Source organism: Abramis brama (genome assembly GCF_963993115.1).
Source record: "Abramis brama genome assembly, chromosome: 6".
Classification (NCBI taxonomy): domain Eukaryota; kingdom Metazoa; phylum Chordata; class Actinopteri; order Cypriniformes; family Leuciscidae; genus Abramis; species Abramis brama.
In genome coordinates this window covers 13,187,368-13,209,708 of record NC_139968.1, presented here as the reverse complement: position 1 = coordinate 13,209,708, position 22,341 = coordinate 13,187,368, and the positions used below count along the sequence as shown (strand labels likewise).

Here is a 22,341-nt window from a genome sequence, read left to right as displayed (position 1 = left end):
TTAGTTTTTGTAATTTTAGTAGTGCTGTCAAATCGATGAATCGTGATTAATCGTATCTAACATCAAAGTTTGTAAATATATACACTGTATATATGTGTGTGTGTGTGTGTATATATATAATCGATTAATCGATTTGACAGCACAAAATTTATTTTATGCAACATTTCTACTTTACCATTTTTATTTAAGTTTTTTAAGTTTAAGTTGAATTACTAAAATAGCTAAAACTACAACTTAAATAAAAATAAATTATGTTTCATTAGTCTTTGAAATATTTCTATTTAGCTTAATTTTTTATGTAATTTTAGTAATTTAGATTGAACCTATTTTTTTTATTTAGTTACCAAGGCAAACAAAATGTAAGTTGAAGTATTAAAATGACTAAAACAAAGACTTATATAAAATAAATTATGGTTTTATAAGTTGTTTTTTTTAAATTCAATTTAGCTTCATTTTCATGTCGGTTTTAGTTCTAGTAATTTTATGTCAGTTTTAGTTCTAGTAATTTTAGTCATTCAAATTAAACCTAATTATTTCATGCAACATACGTTTTTTAAGTTTAAGGTGAATAATTAAAATCAGTTAAACTAAAACTTAAATGGAAATAAATTATGATTTTATTTAATGTTTAAAATATTTAGTTTTATTAATTTTAGCCATTCAAATTGAAATTTCTTTCATTTACCAAAGCAACATTTCTAATTTTCGTGGAATAAATAAATTATGTTTTTATTTAAAAAAAGAAATAATAATTATATTTAGCTTCATTTTTATTTCAGTTTTAGTTTGAGTATTTTTAGTAATTAAAATGATTTAAAAGTAATTTTAATTAAAATGAACCTATTTATTTTATTTAGTTACCAAGGCAACATTTCCGATTGTTGCTTAAGTTTAATCGGAAGTACTAACATTATGAACCTTGAATAAAAATATACTATGTTTTTAAAAAATATTCTATTTCAATTTAATTTATTTTTATTTCAGTTTCAGTCATTTTAATAATTTAACTTAAACTTGTATTTAGTTGCTATTGCAACATTTCCAAGTTTCCTTTAAGTTTTATATTTTATTTAGCATTATATTAAAATAAAAAGATTTGCACCTGCCCACACTGCCAAAATAACCAAAACCTGGTTCAATGACCATGGTATCACTGTGTAATTACTGTGTGATTTCATGTAATATTCTAATTTTTTGAAATCCTGTTTTCGTGGGTTTTATGAGCTGGAAGCCCAAATTATGTACAAATAAACGACTAAATACTTGAAATCGTTTAAGTTGTGGGCCCTGAATCTACAATCTATGGAAGTTTAACGTTTTGAATGGAATTATGGAAATAAATAAACTTTTCCTTGATATTCTAATTTGGATGATGATGGGTTTGCTCACACAAAATAGTCATCTGTGCATGAGGCCAAACATTCAGCAAAATGGTAAAGCGATCAATGTCAGGATCCAGATCCAGACTTACTGCGCATGAGTCAGACACACATCATCTCTTCCACATCTCTCAGTGAATCCATCACTCACAGTCCTGCACCTCAGCTGCTAAACACATCAGCTGAAACAGCCAAATCCCGCGTGACTAACCGGTGTGAAAGGGACAGGAATAGCCATGTTGGGCATTAAAAACAGGACCCGTTCCTCTCGCGGGGGATTTCACCTATCGCGATGATGTCACAGGTTAAGAATTCCCGCTTGTTGACGGAAGTGTAGAACGTTAATTAGTGACCGAAGCCCTCAGACGACTGAAGGAGAGGGAGAGTATGAGTGTCCCGTCCGGGAATGCGGCCCCTGAGGATTTAGGGACACCGCTGAGTCACACACGCATGACATCATGAGTCTACAGTGAGGAAAATACCTGCGCCTCATAGGTTTAACTTCAGTCTGGTGTTCAAGGCATCAATATTTACATATCAGGGTTTGGAGTTTATTAGAGGTCAGTGAGTTTTTGGACGGTTTAAGCAGTTAATACAGAGACTAGCGATTTTCAGTTAGTCTTTTCTAATAATAAATACTGCCATTGATTCAAATATTTGCACTCCAAACAAGTCTGACTTCCTGCTTTAAGTGGAACATGAAAGGAGATGTGACCCACAGAGCGCAGAACGTGTTCCTGACATCACTTTATGGGTTCCTGTTTGGTTATTTCTTTGGAAATTAATGTCTAAAATTCTAGCAATGGTCTTTTTAGGTTTTAATTGATGTCAACCATAAACTAATGCTTCCAGAATGTTCTGGGAACCTTTTTTTTTTTTTTTTTTTTTTGGAGGGAAGGAGGATTATGCGGTTAAAGTGAATGGGGACTGGAGCTCTTAAAGGGATAGTACACCCTAAAATGACAAATTTGTCATCCCTTGCTGACCCTCAAGTTGTTCCAAATCTGTATGATTTCTCTTCTGATGAACACAACAGAAGATATATAAAAAAAAAAAACTGGTAATCAAACAGTTGACGGCACCCGTTGACTTCCATGGTAGGAAAACATATATAATGCAAGTCAATGGGGTCCATCAACTGTCTGGCTACCAACATCCTTCAAAATATCTTCTTCTGTGTTCAAAAGAAGAAAGAAACTCTAGTCAACTTGACTAAACCTGTCAAGCACAGCATTTGTAACGATATGAGGGTGAATAAAAGATGATTATGTTTTATTTATTATTAGGTGCGCTATTCCTTTAAGAAAACCGATCTTTGATCAGACTGTTAAAGTTCTTATCCTCATCGCTCTTTATTGACTTTTGAATCAGTGTCTTGGCACGTAATATACTTACTGTGCAGAAATGCCATTTTTACGGGAACCTGAGCAGTGACTCAGTTGTTATGTGTCATTTTGAGTGTTTATGTGTGTGTGACCCCTCCTACCATGAGTGACAGTCAGCTGTGTTATTACTTTAGTCTGACCTTCACTGTCTGTCTGTCTCACATCTGTCTCTCTCTCTCTCTCTCTCTCTCTCTCTCTCTCTCTCTCTCTCTCTCTCACACTTTTCTCTGTCTCTCACCTCAAAAGCAACCCCCCCCCCCCCACACACACACACACTATTGCATCTCTTTCTATTTTCGATTGCATTCCTTTCTGCTGAGGTCGCAGGGTGTGTGACGTCTAGTGTTTGTGTGTTTGCAGACAGACACTTTTATAAAGTCTGTGAACGTAACTGTCTGTCTTGTGTTTTTTAGCAGAGAAAAAACCCTGTTTGAAATACATTAACTGGTCGTTTTGCAGCAGTTGGTTTATCTGTGTTGAAAGCTAAAGATATATTTAACAAGTTTCTCTCCCCTTCCCTTACAACATAGGAAACTGCAGTCTAATGATAACAGGCGTACAGACAATAGGCTTCTATACACTCACACACACACACTGTACTAGTATAGCCAGAGGAGGTCAACAGGCCTTGTATAGACGCGCCAAGTCCTCGTTCGGCTAACCGCCACACACACACACACACACACACGATGGCCTTTTTGGACAGACATGGAACAATGTGGAAATACCAGCAGTGTTTCAGAATTCTGCATAAATGTGGAATAAAGAAGCATGACGTCAAGCAGAGACGGGGATTTCTTCTGGGTGAAATTCTTGCAAATTTTTTCCCTGGAACAGACTTTCCTATGTTTTTCTGAGCGGTCACTGAGCAGAGGAGAATGGAGTCGGTCCTGTCAGCAGCAGCAGATCGCAGGACAAATCTCAGTCTAGAAGAGGAACTACACACTATGGATTATGATCACTGAAAAAATGTATTTACATATTGAGGGATGGATGGATAAATGAATATATATATATATATATATATATATATATATATATATATATATATATATATATATATATATATATATATATATATATATATATATATGAAAAGGAATAATAAATAATATTCTATAATGTGTTATAGAACTATATAATTATAAACATGTTATAGTTTTAATTATATAATATATAATTAAAACTAATTATACTAATTATGTAATATTATTATTATTATTTGTATTTATTATGTAATAATAACAAATTATATGAATAAAATGATACATTAATAATAATAAAATAATAGTACATTAATAATAATACATTTGCATGCATATATAAGCATGCAAAATTATCATTATTAATGTATACATTTGTATTATTAATGTATAAATTAATGTACTATGTAAATTATTAATGTACTATTATTTTATTATTATTAATATATCAAAATGACGGACAATACGGAAGTCTAAAGCAACCTCATATATATATATATGAATAGAACATTTTATGACTGACTATTATGACTATAATATGTAATTAATTTTATTCATATCATTTCTTATTAATCATAATTAAAACATATAATGTAATTAGATATATGATATAAATGTAAATAATAGTATTTTTAATTAACAAATTTTCATTCATTTAATTAAATATATATATATAGAGAGAGAGAGAGAGGGAGGGGGGGATATCTCAAATCTATCATGTTAACTTTTTTGAATAAAAATTAATAACAGTTTATATAAATGTACACTATTGAACAGTAGCCTATATATATATATACATTTAAATATTAGTTTCATTTATATAATTTCTTATTATTAATATACAATATAATGTAATTTTATGTTTAAAATACATTTAAATTACATTATATATACAGTACCAGTCAAAAGTTTGGAAACAGTACTATTTTTAATGTTTTTGAAAGAAGTCTCTTATGCTCATCAAGCCTGCAGTTAAAAAAACAAAAAACTAAAAAAAACAGTAATATTATGAAATATTATTACAATTTAAAATAATGGTTCTCTTTTTTAATATACTTTAAAATGTAATTTATTTTTGTGATGCAAAGCTGAATTTTCATCAGCAAGTACTCCAGTCTTTGGTGTCTTATGATCCTTCAGAAATCATTCTAATATGATGATTTGATACTCAGTTATTATCAATGATGGAAACAGTTGTGCTGTTTAATATTTTTTTTTTGGAATACTTTTTTCAGGATTCATTGATGAGTAAAACGTTAACAGCATTTATTCATAAAAACAGCATTTATTCAAAATAAAAACATTTCTAACAATATAAATCGTTACCATCACCTTTTATCAATTTAACGCATTCTTGTTGAATTAAAGTACTAATTTCTTTAAAAAAAAATAGTTATTGTTCCCAAACTTTTGAACGGTAGTGTATATTGTTACAAAAGATTTCTATTCTAAATAAATACAGTACTTTTTAACTTTTTATTCATCAAATAATCCTGAAAAAAGTATCTCAGGTTATAAAAAAAATATTAAGCAGCACAACTGTTTCCAACATTGATCATAAATCATCATATTAGAATGATTTCTGAAGGATCATAAGACACCAAAGACTGGAGTACTTGCTGATGAAAATTCAGCTTTGCATCACAAAAATAAATTGCATTTTAAAGTATATTAAAAAAGAGAACCATTATTTTAAATTGTAATAATATTTCATAATATTACTGTTTTGTTTTGTTTTTTTTTAACTGCAGGCTTGATGAGCATAAGAGACTTCTTTCAAAAACATTAAAAATAGTACTGTTTCCAAACTTTTGACTGGTACTGTATATAGGGTTATATATATATTTTTTATTGTTATCGTGATTTGATATTATATACATATGTTACCGGCAAAGTGTGAAATCCCGGTATTGTATAGAATTCCTGATGTTTTTTGCAAAAAATACATTACCTAATTCTATACATTACCTACACTGTAAAAAGAATACTGTGAAATTTACAGCAACTTGCTGGCAGCAATTAGCAAGTAAGTTGCTGTAGTTCATTTCACAGTACGCTTACTGTAAACTTAATCACAGTAACTTTAAAAAATACTGTAAACTTTTTTACAGTAATAATCACAGTACTGTGTTTCATCACCCCACATATTTTACTACTGTAATAGGGATTACTGCATTAATTTTGTGTGCTGTAAAATGAAGACACTGTTTTTGTCACAAAAATGCCATTTATTGACAACTTTTCACAATTTAAATTTCGAAATTCATAAAATAAAAATAGCATAGTAAAAAAACATTTTTTTTTTTCAATTAGAAGGTATAAAAGACAAATTAAATGATTTAAAAACAGCAGGATTTTGAACAATAGAATTTGGTCCCTGAATGTTGTTTTCTCCCAGAACTTTATTTTTCCTTAAAAAACAGGGCCTGAACTAGTCAACATCATAGGCTGGAGTCTTTTACCCGGCCTGAACTAGTCAACATCATGGGCTGGAGTCTTTTACCCGGCCTGAACTAGTCAACATCATGGGCTGGAGTCTTTTACCCGGCCTGAACTAGTCAACATCATGGGCTGGAGTCTTTTACCCAGCCTGAACTAGTCAACATCATGGGCTGGAGTCTTTTACCCAGCCTGAACTAGTCAACATCATGGGCTGGAGTCTTTTACCCGGCCTGAACTAGTCAACATCATGGGCTGGAGTCTTTTACCCGGCCTGAACTAGTCAACATCATGGGCTGGAGTCTTTTACCCGGCCTGAACTAGTCAACATCATGGGCTGGAGTCTTTTACCCAGCCTGAACTAGTCAACATCATGGGCTGGAGTCTTTTACCCGGCCTGAACTAGTCAACATCATGGGCTGGAGTCTTCTACCCTGCAGTGGAAGAAATTAATTATTAATGGAAAAGTTTATAAGCAAGACAGATGGGTTGATGACAATATATATAAAAGTTTGATTGGATCATTTAATTAAGCCAATCAACATGTAATACAATGTCCACTTCTCTATAAACCAAAACTAGGGTTGCAAATTATCGATTAATTCATTAATCATTAGTTGATAGACCTTATCGATCGATTAACGATTAACTGATAAGCGGCTATTTTCCTGAGAATGTAAATTTCTCACGGTATCAATAGTGTCTTTAACATAAAAAGCAAAATATTGCTTATATACTGAATAAAAATGCATGTTATATTGCTCAACTGATGTTTTATTGTAACAGTTGGGATACGGTACAGATAATGGCATTTATGTAGTTTAACAAAATAAATTATGCACAGAAAATTAAAATACATAAAAAAAATTATTGTAAAAAAAAATGGCATCACAATAAGTGTATGTGATTGTCACTAACATTTTAGTAACTAAACTGAATTTTATTAGGTTTAGTGACAACATGTTACAATGTTTACATGGTACAATATCTGGTAAGCTACGATTTTTTATTATTTCAATTCAATTATTGTGATTTTATTTAATATTGACTCATTTGGATAAATATTAGGTAGGCTACACACAAGATAGGCCTTAATTTTTCTCAAGAAAAAAACCCCAACTCACCTAATGCTGTAAACATACAGAAAGCCCTATCAGCTGGTAGTAGGCTATTATTTAAAGGTATAGCAGAGGATCTTTCCGAATTTTAGATAAGACCCGCCCTCTCCACTTTTTGAAAAGTTTGATTGATTCACCAGAATGATTGACAATTAGGAGGACCAATAGTATAGGTCACCCACCCGGAAGTAAAAAATCCTCCGCTATACCTATAAGGTTAAAAATAATTAAATATAATGCGTTTTTTTTTTATAATAACAACTTTATTTAATGATATAAGTAAAAATATAATAAATATGTAATATAGAACACATATTTAGCTAAAGTTTTTGACAAGATGTATATGTTTTCGTAAAAGCCTTGAATTATTGTGATAGCTACTCCATGCTTTTTCTATTTTAGATACACAGCACAACACGCAGCCCCTGGTAAAAAGCGCTGATAACCCAATTTCTAAATTACAATTTTTTAAATGTTCCTTTACCTGGGGTTAAAAGTGGGATTTAGAATGACAATAACTCAGAGTATTCAAGTTAACAATTAACAGTCTCACCTGGTATTAGTTGTTCTTCCAGTCATACTCAATGAAGTCCCTGATGAACGATGCCACGTGTGGATTGAGGGACTCGTTTTTTCTTTGGACCACCTTCCCAGTTCTTCTGCTAATCTGGACCTTCGAATTGCACTTGCTGTGCTCCGGATTTATCCTGATGAAGAATCTGTAAATAAAAACATCATGCATTACTCTATCCAAGAAAAAAAAAAAAAAACCTGTCATAAGAATGTGAACGGCCTCTGGCGAGCTACCTCAAATCAGGCCATGAGCTATTGGTAGCACGCAAGCGACGTGTTGGAGACCCCTGCTCTAGAGCTCCGCTTTGTAGGCTACAACTCGATACTTTTTTGCTACTTTGTAATAACTTTCTGCGGCCAGCATTTCTGGAAATGAACGAGGGTAAAACCTTTTTAAGACCTGACTAAATTAAATTTAAGACTGCGGATGACAATCTGGCCGGTTTTTAAGTGGTTTTAAGGACTTAAATTTAAAGTTCAGAATTTTTTACTTTTTAAGACCCCGCGGGGAACCCTGATAGAGGGACTTGCTGCAGCATTGGAGTGTACTACAGATTACAGTGAGCACATTTATAGAAGTGTGAAGAGTAGAGATGGGAACTTTGAGTAATTTAGAAGTCAAGTACTCTAAAAACCAAGTACTTTAGTATTAAAGTTAAGAAAAGAAAATGTGATGTCCATGAAATTTTGACTGTAGACTAGCTGTGCTTACTTTTCTACCATTTGCATGGTGAGTTAAAATAAAAGTTTGATGTTTAACAATTACACAACAGTCCATATAAACCAAATAAACACTTTGAGAAGTATTTTACTAGTCGGGTAGGTGGTTAAAGAATGAGTACTCAAATATTTGTTCCCATTCCTAGTCAAAAATATATCAACAACAAATAAGTGCTTACCTCTGGATAAATTCTAATGTAGTGGCTGCCTCCTCAGGATATTCCATGTTAAATACATAGTATGATGCAAAAAGGACAGCAAGAGCAGAAGTGAATTCGGAACAGTCACTCAGTTGGAGGACAACTCTGCCCTCGATGGAAAGCATCCACTTTTTTGCCCCCAGAATGGACTCTCCTGAAAAAATTAAGTTGACATTGCACATCATTCAATCTGATATGGTTTACTGTTTGGCAAAAAAACTTTGCTACACAGATCACTTTCATAACATCCTCTAATGAACAGCCAGGTAGTGTGCCTGCACATGTATGCACAGTGTAGAATTTGTAGACTATCTCGTATAGTGTGCCATAGTGGGCGACAACCTACGTCACGTCTGCGATGCTTCACGACATCACGACAGAAAGACTAGAATGTTTTATTTTTTAACGGTCCTCCACAATGGGTTGAGTATGTGCGCGAGTGAGTGAGTGAGAGTGCGAGCAACAGTGAGTGTGTGTGTGTGTGTGTGTGTGTGTGTGTGTGTGTGTGTGTGTGTGTGTGTGTGTGTGTGTGTGCGCGCGAGTGAGTGAGAGTGCGAGCAACAGTGAGTGTGTGTGCGCGAGTGAGTGAGAGTGCCAGCAACAGTGTGTGTGTGTGTGTGTGTGTGTGTGCGCGAGTGAGTGAGAGTGCGAGCAACAGTGAGTGTGTGTGCGCGCCAGTGAGCGAGTGTGTGTGAGCGTGAGTGAGCGAGGGACAGTGAGTGTGTGTGCGCGAGTGTGTGCGTGCAATTGAGTAAGTGAGCGAGGGACAGTGAGTGTGTGTGTGCGAGTGTGTGTGTGCGAGTGTGTGTGTGTGCGAGTGAGTGAGAGTGCGAGCAACAGTGAGTGTGTGTGCGCGCCAGTGAGCGAGTGTGTGTGAGCGTGAGTGAGCGAGGGACAGTGAGTGTGTGTGAGCGAGGGACAGTGAGTGTGCGGGAGTGTGTGTGTGTGCAAGTGAGTAAGTGAGCGAGGAACAGTGAGTGTGTGTGTGCGAGTGTTTGCGTGCTCGAGTGAGTGTGTGTGTGTGTGTGTGTGTGTGCGAGTGAGTGAGAGTGCGAGCAACAGTGAGTGTGAGTGTGTGTGCGCGTCAGTGAGCGAGTGTGTGTGAGCGTGAGTGAGCGAGGGACAGTGAGTGTGTGTGCGCGAGTGTGTGTGTGTGCAAGTGAGTAAGTGAGCGAGGGACAGTGAGTGTGTGTGTGCGAGTGTGTGCATGCTCGAGTGAGTGTGTGTGTGTGTGTGTGTGCGAGTGAGTGAGAGTGCGAGCAACAGTGAGTGTGTGTGCGCGTCAGTGAGCGAGTGTGTGTGAGCGTGAGTGAGCGAGGGACAGTGAGTGTGTGTGAGCGAGGGACAGTGAGTGTGCGGGAGTGTGTGTGTGTGCAAGTGAGTAAGTGAGCGAGGAACAGTGAGTGTGTGTGTGCGAGTGTGTGCGTGCTCGAGTGAGTGAGTGTGTGTGTGTGTGCGCAAGTGAGTGAGCGCTAGTGAGTGAGCGAGGGACAGTGTGTGTGTGTGCGCGCCAGTGAGCGAGTGTGTGTGAGCACGAGTGAGCGAGGGACAGTGAGTGTGTGCTCGAGTGTGTGTGTGTGTGCAAGTGAGTAAGTGAGCGAGGGACAGTGTGTGTGTGTGCGCGCCAGTGAGCGAGTGTGTGTGAGCACGAGTGAGCGAGGGACAGTGAGTGTGTGCTCGAGTGTGTGTGTGTGTGCAAGTGAGTAAGTGAGCGAGGGACAGTGAGTGTGTGTGTGCGAGTGTGTGCATGCTCGAGTGAGTGTGTGTGTGTGTGTGTGTGTGTGTGCGAGAGTGAGCACAAGTAAGTGAGTGAGTGTATGTGTGTGCACGAATGAGTGAGCGCTAGTGAGTGAGCGAGGGACAGTGTGTGTGTGTGTGCGTGCGTGCGCGCGCGAGTGAGTGCGAGCAACAGTGAGTGTGTGTGCGCGCCAGTGAGCGAGTGTGTGTGAGCGTGAGTGAGCGAGGGACAGTGAGTGTGTGTGTGTGCAAGTGAGTAAGTGAGCGAGGGACAGTGAGTGTGTGTGTGTGCGCGAGTGTGTGCGTGCTCGAGTGAGTGTGTGTGTGCGCGAGTGAGTGTGTGTGCGCGAGTGAGTGAGCGAGGGACAGTGTGTGTGTGTGCGCGCGAGTGAGTGAGAGTGCGAGCAACAGTGAGTGTGTGTGCGCGCCAGTGAGCGAGGGACAGTGAGTGTGTGTGAGCGAGGGACAGTGAGTGTGCGGGAGTGTGTGTGTGTGTGTGTGCAAGTGAGTAAGTGAGCGAGGAACAGTGAGTGTGTGTGTGCAAGTGTGTGCGTGCTCGAGTGAGTGAGTGTGTGTGCGCGCGCGCGAGTGAGTGAGCGCAAGTAAGTGAGTGAGTGTATGTGTGTGTGCACGAGTGAGTGAGCGCTAGTGAGTGAGCGAGGGACAGTGTGTGTGTGCGCGCGAGTGAGTGAGAGTGCGAGCAACAGTGAGTGTGTGTGCGCGCCAGTGAGCGAGGGACAGTGAGTGTGTGTGAGCGTGAGTGAGCGAAGGACAGTGAGTGTGTGTGCGCGAGTGTGTGTGTGCAAGTGAGTAAGTGAGCGAGGGACAGTGAGTGTGTGTGTGTGAGTGAGTGCAAGTAAGTGAGCGAGGGACAGTGAGTGTGTGTGTGCGAGTGTGTGCGTGCTCAAGTGTGTCCGTGCTCGAGTGAGTGTGTGTGCGCGAGTGAGTGAGCGGAAGTAAGTGAGTGAGAGTGCGAGCAACAGTGAGTGTGTGTGCGCGCCAGTGAGCGAGTGTGTGTGAGCGTGAGTGAGCGAGGGACAGTGAGTGTGTGTGCGCGAGTGTGTGTGTGCAAGTGAGTAAGTGAGCGAGGGACAGTGAGTGTGTGTGTGTGTGTGTGTGAGTGAGTGCAAGTAAGTGAGCGAGGGACAGTGAGTGTGTGTGTGCGCGCCAGTGAGCGAGTGTGTGTGCGCGAGTGTGTGTGTGTGTGTGTGTGTGCGAGAGTGAGCACAAGTAAGTGAGTGAGTGTATGTGTGTGTGCGCACGAATGAGTGAGCGCTAGTGAGTGAGCGAGGGACAGTGTGTGTGTGTGTGTGTGTGTGTGTGTACGCGCGCGAGTGAGAGTGCGAGTGTGCGCGCGCGAGTGAGAGTGCGAGTGTGCGCGCAAGTGAGCGAGTGTGTGTGAGCGAGGGACAGTGAGTTTGTGTGCGCGAGTGTGTGTGTGCAAGTGAGTAAGTGAGCGAGGGACAGTGAGTGTGTGTGTGTGCGCGAGTGTGTGCGTGCTCGAGTGAGTGTGTGTGTGCGCGAGTGAGTGAGTGTGTGTGTGTGTGTGTGCGCGAGTGAGTGAGCGCAAGTAAGTGAGTGAGTGTATGTGTGTGCACGAGTGAGTGAGTGTGTGCGTGCTCGAGTGAGTGAGTGTGTGTGTGTGCGCGAGTGAGTGAGCGCAAGTAAGTGAGTGAGTGTATGTGTGTGCACGAGTGAGTGAGTGTGTGCGTGCTCGAGTGAGTGAGTGTGTGTGTGTGTGTGTGTGTGCGCGAGTGAGTGAGCGCAAGTAAGTGAGTGAGTGTATGTGTGCACGAGTGAGTGAGTGCGTGCGTGCTCGAGTGAGTGAGTGTGTGTGTGTGTGTGCGCGAGTGAGTGAGCGCAAGTAAGTGAGTGAGTGTATGTGTGTGCACGAGTGAGTGAGTGTGTGCGTGCTCGAGTGAGTGAGTGTGTGTGTGTGTGTGTGCGCGAGTGAGTGAGCGCAAGTAAGTGAGTGAGTGTATGTGTGTGCACGAGTGAGTGAGCGCTAGTGAGTGAGCGAGGGACAGTGAGTGTGTGTGTGTGTGTGTGTGTGTGTGTGTGGGATCTTACCGAGCATGATGAGCCTTGGAGTGCTTGGCAGGGAAATCTGGGCCTCAATGTCTGCTTGGGTGGAAGTTTCCTGTAACACAAAATAAACAGAAAAAACACTTTTAGAAATCACAAGTACAATATTCATAAGAGAAAGTGTGTGGCAATACTGTACAAAAAATACTTGCATCAGCCAAGAGGAAAACAGCTTCTTCCTTTTCTTTGAAGTAAGCAATCATGACTACAATTGCAGAAAGTCCAGGATCCATGTCTTCCATCTGTCTCTCGATGCCATGAAGGACTGCCTTCACTTCCTTGTTCCATTTCAAAAGTTGACTATTGAAATATTGTAGCAGCTATTTTTTCAGACAGACCATTAAAGCCAAAACACCACTTCCTCCTTCACTATCCAGACCTTATAATTAAATTTGGCCCTCTTATTCGCCTCTGGACACTCCGCTTCGAAAGCAAGCACACATATAGAATGCCGGATTACACACTTTGCCGGTAACATATGTATGATATAAATTATGTGATTATATTACATATGAATATTATTAGGTAATTATAATATATAGGTGTAATGATGTCAAACAAGCTCTGAGTAGCAGCATCCTTATATAACTCACTGCCAGTCACACTGTAGTACACACTCCATCTGTCCTGAGAAAGAGAGGACGGGCTCTTGAGCCTCAGTGTGTCTCGAGTTTTCATATGTGAATAGCAGGATGTGCTGAGATCAGGTGTTATATATGCCACACTCATTCTCACACACTCAGCAACTCAGCAAGTCACCCGGCTTGACTTCAAAGTTTGTGTATGTGTGTGTCGACCGACTCTGCGGGCTCTAAGACAGCTTTGATGACTTTGCAGTCATGCTGAAAGACACACAAATCAAACTGCGACGCACAAGGGCGCTCGCTTTAACTCAAATCCATATGATTACAGTCAGTGTGTGATCTACAAAAGAACAGTCAGATTTACCATCCATACTGCACAAACACACACATCTACAATCCAACCAAATCACAGACACGTACAAAGCAGAGAGGACGAACAGCAGAACAAAGGCTTTTTGAGGACTGATAACAATGAGATATATTTTACCCTCTGTAGCCCTTTATTACCAATCTTTCCTGCCACACACACTCTCGCCATTTACGTCAGGCTGTGTGAGTGTGTGTTGAATTGTTTGAAATTTTTGTGTCTTCTGAGGTTAACAATAGTCTATTCTGTGCCGTACCGAGGCGAGTGGACACACCCGAGCAGAGAGACGACCACTGGGAGAGATTTGGGTACCGTCCAGATATAGCTCTGGCCCTATGTGTGTGTGTGTGTGTGTGTGTGTGTGTGTTTGTGCTATTCGTAGGTGTCATTCTAGGTAGGCAATCTTTATTTCAGTCTTTGTACGTCAGGGAGTTCCTGTGTGAAAAATACTTCATGAGAATGCAAGTGTTTCTAACTACTAAAGTGTTACATGTTTTTTTGCATGTAGCATTACGCAAGTAAGCTAATTTTACGTTTCTGTGGCAACACTGTCAACAGCAAATTGAATCTGCAGTGGTCACATGGTACAAATAGGAACTCTCCTAAAATTTCGACTTTACAAGTTGTACAAGTTACAATAAATTCTGACGTTGTGCGATTGCACCTTAACATTCTCAATGTTCCCACAAGGGCCGCTATTGCAGACTAGCATAAAATGTCTTCTTCTATGGTCCTGTTTTTCTTTCAGCAGTTTCAAGAAATAGTTGCTGAGCAAGGTGGCTAAATATCACTGAGCAAGGTGGTATTCAAAAGTTTTGCAAGTGAACTCAAAGTTTCTAGGGAAAACGCAAACATTTTGCGAGCTAATGCAGTTTCTCGGGGGAATGCAAAACTTTTGCGAGAGAACGCACAATCTTTGAAATATCTGTTATAGAAAGGTTTTCCATAACATATAATAGCATATAACTATTGTAAAAACAAGTAGTTCTTGCTCTTTATTCGTTTTTAAGTTTAATTAGGTTTTGCAAGCTAACCGGTTAGCAGATGCTAGCTTAGCATAACACTAACTGATTAGCCTGATAGCTCTGCCTATACCCTAATCAAATATTCAATTATAAAAAAAATGTTCGATTAGGCAAGAGTCAAGACTATAGCATTATAAAATACATATAAATAACAACAATTTTGATTTAACAGCTCAGATAGTTTGAGAGAAATCCCAGATAATAATGATAATAATGAGAAATATCCCAGCTAACTGGGAACGTTCACAGAACTCTTCCAGTAACGCTAATCGTTATAGCGTTTGTTCAGAGTTATCTAGTCTTTAATAATGTTCTAAAAACGTTAGCACAAAAACATTATTTATACATTGTTCATGGAGCATTTTTTCTTAAATGTTTTAGTTGGATGTTTGTCTAATGTTTTTTTTAAATGCTACAACTTATTTTCAAAGAAGAAATTCAAAAGTAACGTTTCCATAATATTTCAAGAATTATAAAACGGCATATTTTTGTTAGCTGAGATACAGCGGGGGAAATAAGTATTGAACACGTCATCATTTTACTCTTCTGATTATTCTTTTCACTCCTCTATCAGAAATCTTGCGAGGAGCACTGGTCGAGGCAAATTTATGGTGAAATTATTGTCTTTCCACTTCCGTATTATGGCCCCAAAAGTGCTCACTGGACCATTCAGAAGCTTAGAATGGCGCCTATAACCAATGCCATCATTATGTTTTGCAACAATTAGGTTGCGAAGGTCTTGAGGCAGCTCTTTGCTTTTACCCATCATGAGATGTGTCTTGTGTGACACCTTGGCAATGAGACCTTTTTGTAGGCCATCATTTGGGACTGAACCAGCTGTTATTAATTTCCACTGACAGGGGGCTGGATTGCTTTTTAATTACTGTAAGTTTTCAGCAGTTGTCTTGGCTTTCCATGCCTTTTTGCGCCTCCCTTTCTTCATGTGTTCAATACTTTTTCCCTGTGTCATTTCACATTATTACACATAACTTAATTTCTGAACTTATTTTTGTTTGTTTCTTTGTATGTATGGCTTACTTGGGTTGTTACCAACATCTGGTGAAAATGTCATGTCAATAGCACCTTTGGAAATATATTTACTGAGAAAAATGATGACGTGTTCAATACTTATTTCCCCCGCTGTATGAGATAATACTGAGATCTATGATTTTTGATTAACAGAAACTCTAGAGTATCAGAAAGCAGAAAACTTCACCAAAAAGCCTCCATTTGTGCTACAGTTAATCTAAAAGTGTTTGAGATGTTTAAGAGATCTCATTGGTGTAACTTCTCTAGGTCTTGCTTTAAGGGGTTTACAGGCCTCAGTGTCCACTCTCAGCCCTCCCTTTCTCTTCATTTCCTTCACAATTTGTCGTTGTGTAAAAATAGCGCACGTCCTCCCTCACACAGAGACACAGTTTAGCAGGTAGACTTGAGAAGGTCACATATCCAGCACTGCGCCCTGCAACAATCTCCAGAAGCCTGTCTGGCCCACGTCGAGTTATTGTCTGACAGAATACAGGCTGGAGGAGTTTGAGATGTGTCTGTTTGAAGACAATTGCACAATCGCAACCAATAACTTTTGACTGACAGCTGGAATGTAGGATGGGGCTTCACATGATTATTTACCGACATTTGTCTTTTTGAGAAGAAAAAAAAAAAACCATTGAAATGGATTTTTCTTTGTACTGACTGAGATTGAACTCAGAAATAATGACATAAAAGTGTTATTTCCTACAATCATTTTAGAAGACATTACAATAAATTGGTATGTGTTTACTAAGTTCTTCTGAGTGTTTTTAAACTTTACTCTATGTTACTATGCAGGGATGAGCAGAGAGTTCTTTATTAAATAAATGCAGGCTTGATGCGCATAAGGGACTTCTTAAAAAAATAGTAATGTGTGTGCAAATTTTTTGACCAGAAGGCTGTAGCCTACTATTATACTATTGCTGCAAAATTATCAAAAATGTTAAAATAATGAAGTCATCATTTCGCGTGTTGTTGTCAGCCTACACTTCACATAATAGGCCTGTAGGCCTGGGGTTCATATAACAAACTATGATAGTTTCATCAAATGGTAAACGGTGTATCAAATAAATACAAGTGACTTGAATACTATAGGCTACTTACCATTAATGCTACTTTTGGTACTGGTTTTGTGCAGTGCTTTGTAGTCAATTAACATCCATTAGTTCAACGACGCAGATTCAGATCGCTTCATAAATGTAAATTTGTCTCTCCATGTACTTTTCAAACGATTTATTTATAAACGACCGAAAAATTACCGCTCCACTTCACATTGTCCAATGAAATTTGAACTTGTTGTGCCAGATGACGATTGGTCGGTGTATTATACATGAAAACAGGCTTCAATTAATTAGGTCATATTTTAAAATATGTGATGTGTGGATTTTTAATTGAATCGACACACAACCTTTTATTATTGAAAAAAAAAAATTGTTCGGTTTATTTTTTGTTCCTGCCGTCGAGCCATATAATCACTGTAAGAACCATATTTGTCTCGAGAGCATGGTTTCCTGAGCAGACTGTGGGATATCTACGTTCACACTAGTGCATTTTCATTTTAAAACGCATAACTTTTGCTACGGTTATGCCTGCCGTCCTCACACTACTCCGGAGTTTTAGACCCTCGAAAACGGAGACTGAACCCTTCACTCAAGACCGAAGCAAGACACACGCAACTTCACGCAAGTGACGCGTCATAGCAACGACACCTCGGCTCAGACTGACAGAAACGTAAAAATAAACGTGAATTTTTAGTTTTGTACACATTGTCATGTTAATTATAATCAAATGCATTTTGTTTTATTGACCACAATATTATCATTGATATTTGTTTGAGAAGGGCACTTTTGATTAATTTTGAAATAGGGCAGGGGCTCGAGCACCCAAAGCGACCCAAAAATGCGACATGAAATACAATGCCTAGAAATCCCCCCAAAAAGGTTTTTTTTTTTTTTTTTTTTACTGAGTCCAATATCACTGGACAGAACAGTCAGAATGACAGCTGACAGATGTGAACGTGATACTTCTTGTTATGACGGACACGATATATTCACCTCAGAGAAGAAGGTAGCCTACATGGAATGTGTTTTGTCACGTTTTTGTTAATCTTGATTTCTCACAACTTGTGAGAACTGTGAACCAAACCGCGAGCGGGAAAATTTTTAAAACCTCTCCTTTGTGGTCCATAAAAGAAAGAAGGGCATGCAGCATTTAGAACAACACCACAGTGAGTAAATTATGACTTTATTTTCATTCTATAACTTTGATATGATCTGGGTGGTTGCTATGGTATTGCTATGTGGTTCTGGGTGGTTGTCAGGGAGTTGCTATGTGTTACTAAGCTTAAGAGTTCCACCACTACTCGTTTATGAAGCATATTATACCTGGCTAATGTAAGCCATAGCCTATTCAATGAGTAAATGTAGATGTTGGAGCAGTTCATACAGAGGTGGAGGTATGAGTGAATACTCCAGTCTGTCTCCGGTGGTTATTTGTGGATTGTGGCCTCCTGGATTGCTGACCTGCTAACATAAACTTGCGAGCATCTTCACATCAAGACCACACCACCACAATTGCCAAATTCAACATCCCAGACACACACACACAAATACACTGAGTCAAAATATAATTCACCCTTGCCCTGAGGATGAGATCTGTGATCAAACATTCTCACACAAACACAAACCTTGAAGGCTGACATGAGCATGACCAGTGTTGATCAGAGTAACAAATACACTATTTTTATAGTCAAATTTGAGGATATATTAATGTTCTGTTGTGAGGCAGTTACATGTGAAGCTCAATGGCACCCTCTTGTGTACGATGAAGAAACAACATTTTATAGCATTAAATTGCAACTGCAAGCATCACTAATACGGCTGCTCTCATACTTAGGGTTAGGGACATTATCATATATTATATAAGGGTTAATATTTCATAATTCAAGGATAGTTATAGCAACATGCCCAGCTATAAGGTCTAGACGTGTTAAAGAAATAGTACCCCCACACCCCCACAGTGAAAATGTGGAATGTGTAATTCTGACCAATAGCCATTATTCTCAAAAGGAAGAAAATGTAACACATCTGCAAGACATTTTCCATGTCACAACAAGTATTTGCTGGATACTAGGAGGCAGGGAAGCTGCAGTCAGTCACACCAATTATGAGGGTGGAATAACTTTATTATATCTGCGTGATGTCAATCTTTTCAGATATTTGAAATAGGAGACATATGCAATCTCTGCTTTCATATAAGAAGTATAGATGGGTGGATACTTGTACATATCTAGAATCCTTTCACTGGCGAACATAAAAGCAATTCATCATTGTTTATCATTGATATATATGGGAAACTGTGCAGTCAGCCAGTGATTACTGCAAAATAATAAGTGTTGTGAGTGTTTAGATATGTGCGGATATCAATGAATGTTTAATTATGGAGGATATTTTGAATAAGGGGTTTAAATGTCCAAAATGTCTAATTAATCTGTGAGAATCTGTAAAGATCGTAATTACGATGCACATGAACGCCACCACAATGTCGTAAATACGAGTGGGAAGCTCTGGATTTTCTGTAAGCCCCGATCTTTACAAGTTGGTGGCGTGTCAGTGAACAACATTGCGTAATACCACAATACTTAAAGGTATTTATTTAGCAATGATATTGTCAGGCTTTTCTATTTACAAGCTAATTGCCTGCACAGAATATGATGGCATTATAATATAACAATATAATATGTAACGATAAAGTTTGCAGTGGCTTCATAAATTAATTAAAAACATAAAAAGCAAAGCACACCTGATGCACATTTCTTTGCTCTCCATTTTCTAAAACTAGAGTTTAAGAACCTTGCTGTGTTTTTGTGTAATTAATTAAGAGAAAGTATGTTGTCTTGTACTTTTAATTAAAGTGTTTTATGACCTTGGATGCATATAAATCTGTTGTTGGAGACCTTCAAAATTTAATTAGGAACCTTTAAAATAGCATAATTAAAAAGTTTTTTCTTCACACTGTTCGAAAGCGATTCTAATTTAATTATTTACCAGTAGGCCGAAACTATTGCCAACATGGAAAATTAGTGGCTACTTGAAGTTCTCGCTAGGGCAAATTATCACTCATGTTCTGTGATGTCATGGGTCATGTTTATAACCGATAACACACAGTCATATACAGCCATGTGTGTCCCATGACCCCCTATACACACTCTGAGCTCTGCACATGATCATGTTCACATCCGTTCAGACAGACTCATGAAAACTCTTTATTACTGCTGAGACGAGTAAACATGCAGAGAAGAGCTAGTATGAAGGATTGTTTACATAAGCTGTGGGAAAATCCCACATGTATGCACATTGTGTGCATTGCCTCACAGAGATGTTTAATCTGTCATTCAGTGTGTTGACCGGCCACAGAACATAAATAATGGCAACATTTAAAACAGAAAAAAAAGTTGATTAGAGCACGACCTTTGGAGAGAGAGCGCGAGAGAGAATTTCAAATTTAGATGTAAATTAGATGTAAATTATTTGTTAGTATGCTAATGTATGTTTGTATTAGTTCATCATTTCGCTGTGAGCTACATAAAAGTTTTTAATACTCTTGTGAAGAATTCTTGAAGTCATATTGCACTCCAAAACTAAAAGAAATACATATATTGCTTAAAGAAAATTATAGTAAAATAGTTTTTGCATCAACAATTTCTCAATTAAGTCGTCCTACATTTCACAATTTTTATCACGATTTAAATATGATATATTATATTATTCTTATTATTTTAATTTTGTGGTGAAATATTACTCAATAAAAGCCTACTTCGAAGACCTGCAACTGTGTTTCACAACAGCCGACTTTACAACATCATGGCAGTGTGTAGAAGTCGGCATCATGGCAGGCTGTACAGTCTCACCCCTGGCCTTCACAATGGCCATGGAGGTCATCATCAGGGCCTCAAGATGGGTGGTGGGGGGTGAGCGATCCGATCCTTCCACCTATCCAAGCATACATCGATGACATGACCACTCTGACCACTACTGCAGCATGTACCAGGCGGCTACTTGGAAAACTACAGGAGAACATCAAGTGGGCCCGGATGAAAATCAAACCGAACAAGTCACGAAGCATCTCAATAGTCAAGGGACAGCTAAAAAACATGAAGTTCTGCATTGGTGACAACCCAGTATCAACAGTGTCTGGGCAACCTGTCAAAAGCCTGGGCAGATGGTACAACGCAAGCCTCAGGGACAAAGACCAAGTACAGCAAGTAAGGCAGGACATCACCAACAGTCTGGAAAGCATCAACAGGACCCTAGGGAAGCTCAAGCTCTGATGCCTGCAATTTGGACTTCTCCCTCGGGTAATGTGGCCACTCACTATCTACGAGGTCCCAATAACAACTGTGGAGAAGGTGGAGAGAACCATGACTTCATACGTGAAGAAATGGCTCGGCGTCCCACGCTGTCTGATTAACATCAGCCTCTACGGCAAAGGGGTCCTTGAACTGCCTATCACGAGCCTTACCGGAGAGTACAAGTGCTCTAAAGTAAGACTCCAGATGACTTTGAAAGACTCCAGAGACCAGACCATCAGCAATGCTGTTCCACCCCTGTTAACTGGACGGAAATGGACACCATCTGACGCAGTCCAGCAAGCTACGTCAGCCCTGAGGCACAGCAACATTGTGGAAGAGGAAGGCTTTGGCCTTACAGCAAGTAAGCCAACTCGGCGTAAGGCCTCAACTGAGGAAAAAGGTGGTCGAGGAGGTGCACCGTCAGGAGGAGGCGGAAAGAAGCGCCAAGGCTGTCTCTCTTGTCAAGCAGGGACAATGGATGAGGTGGGAAGGTCTGGAGAGGAGAAAGCTCAGCTGGAGGGAGCTCTGGGAAATGGAGGCAAGCAACATCAGCTTCATCATCAGAGCCACCTATGATGTGCTCCCATCTCCAAAAAACCTCCACCAGTGGTATGGCGAGAACCCAACCTGTGCCCTCTGCCCAACTCCAGCGACTCTCAAACACATCTTGACCGGTTGTGAGACCAACCTCACACAAGGCCGCTACACCTGGAGGCACAACCAGGTCCTCAAGAGTCTGGCAGCAGCTCTTGAGAGCAAGAGGAATACCACCAACTCCTTGCCCCTGAGCGCAACCAATTCCATCACGGCCCCAACCATCCGAGAGGGACAGAAAAAGCCCAACCATCCCCCTACCAAACCAGAAGCTGGACAACCAGCTATGGCCCGGGACTGGAAGATGCTAGTCGATATTGGCCAGCAACTAATCTTTCCACCTGAGATTGCAGCCACCACCCTTAGGCCAGACTTGGTACTCTGGTCTCCTTTATTGAAGTCTGTTTACATCATAGAGCTCACTGTCCCATGGGGGAATTCAACAGAAGAGGCCTATGAGCACAAGAAACTGCGCTACAGAACTGGCAGCAGACGTCAACAACGAGGATGGAAAGCTTAAGTCTATCTGGTTGAAGTGGGATGCAGAGGTTTTGTGGCTTCTTCCACCATCAGACTGCTGAAAGACCTTGGCATTCATGGACAGGCTCTGCGACAATTAGATCAGTCTCTGAAGAGGCCGAAAGAAGCAGCCAGTGGATATGGATTAAGCGGAAGGACCCTTGCTGGGCTACAAGAGCATCAACATGACCTGCTTACTAATACACCTCATACCCCACTTGAGAACCCAGGTCACAATCCTCCAGGAGGAGGGT

General features: G+C 39.4%; 1 protein-coding gene across 1 annotated transcript; it reads right to left on the bottom strand.

The window, feature by feature from the left end:
- Positions 1-6,578: 6,578 nt before the first annotated feature.
- Positions 6,579-12,905, bottom strand: LOC311085240 (uncharacterized protein). The gene is made up of 5 exons (XM_084117672.1): positions 12,772-12,905; positions 12,605-12,674; positions 8,777-8,951; positions 7,858-8,023; positions 6,579-6,620 (listed from the first exon to the last, which is right to left on the bottom strand). The coding sequence occupies exons 1-4, from the start codon at positions 12,859-12,861 to the stop codon at positions 7,864-7,866; spliced, it is 495 nt and encodes a 164-aa protein (XP_083973798.1). The 5' UTR covers positions 12,862-12,905; the 3' UTR covers positions 6,579-6,620; positions 7,858-7,863.
- Positions 12,906-22,341: the final 9,436 nt, after the last annotated feature.

What these genes read in the sequence shown, in the direction of transcription:
- LOC311085240 (XM_084117672.1), bottom strand. Translation starts at nt 12,861, where the DNA reads ATGGAAGACATGGATCCTGGACTTTCTGCAATTGTAGTCATGATTGCT. An exon ending in CTGTTTTCCTCTTGGCTGAT is followed by an intron (nt 12,675 to 12,771) that starts GCAAGTATTTTT and finishes TTTGTGTTACAG; the next exon opens with GAAACTTCCACCCAAGCAGA. An exon ending in ACATTAGAATTTATCCAGAG is followed by an intron (nt 8,024 to 8,776) that starts GTAAGCACTTAT and finishes TTTTATTTACAG; the next exon opens with ATTCTTCATCAGGATAAATC.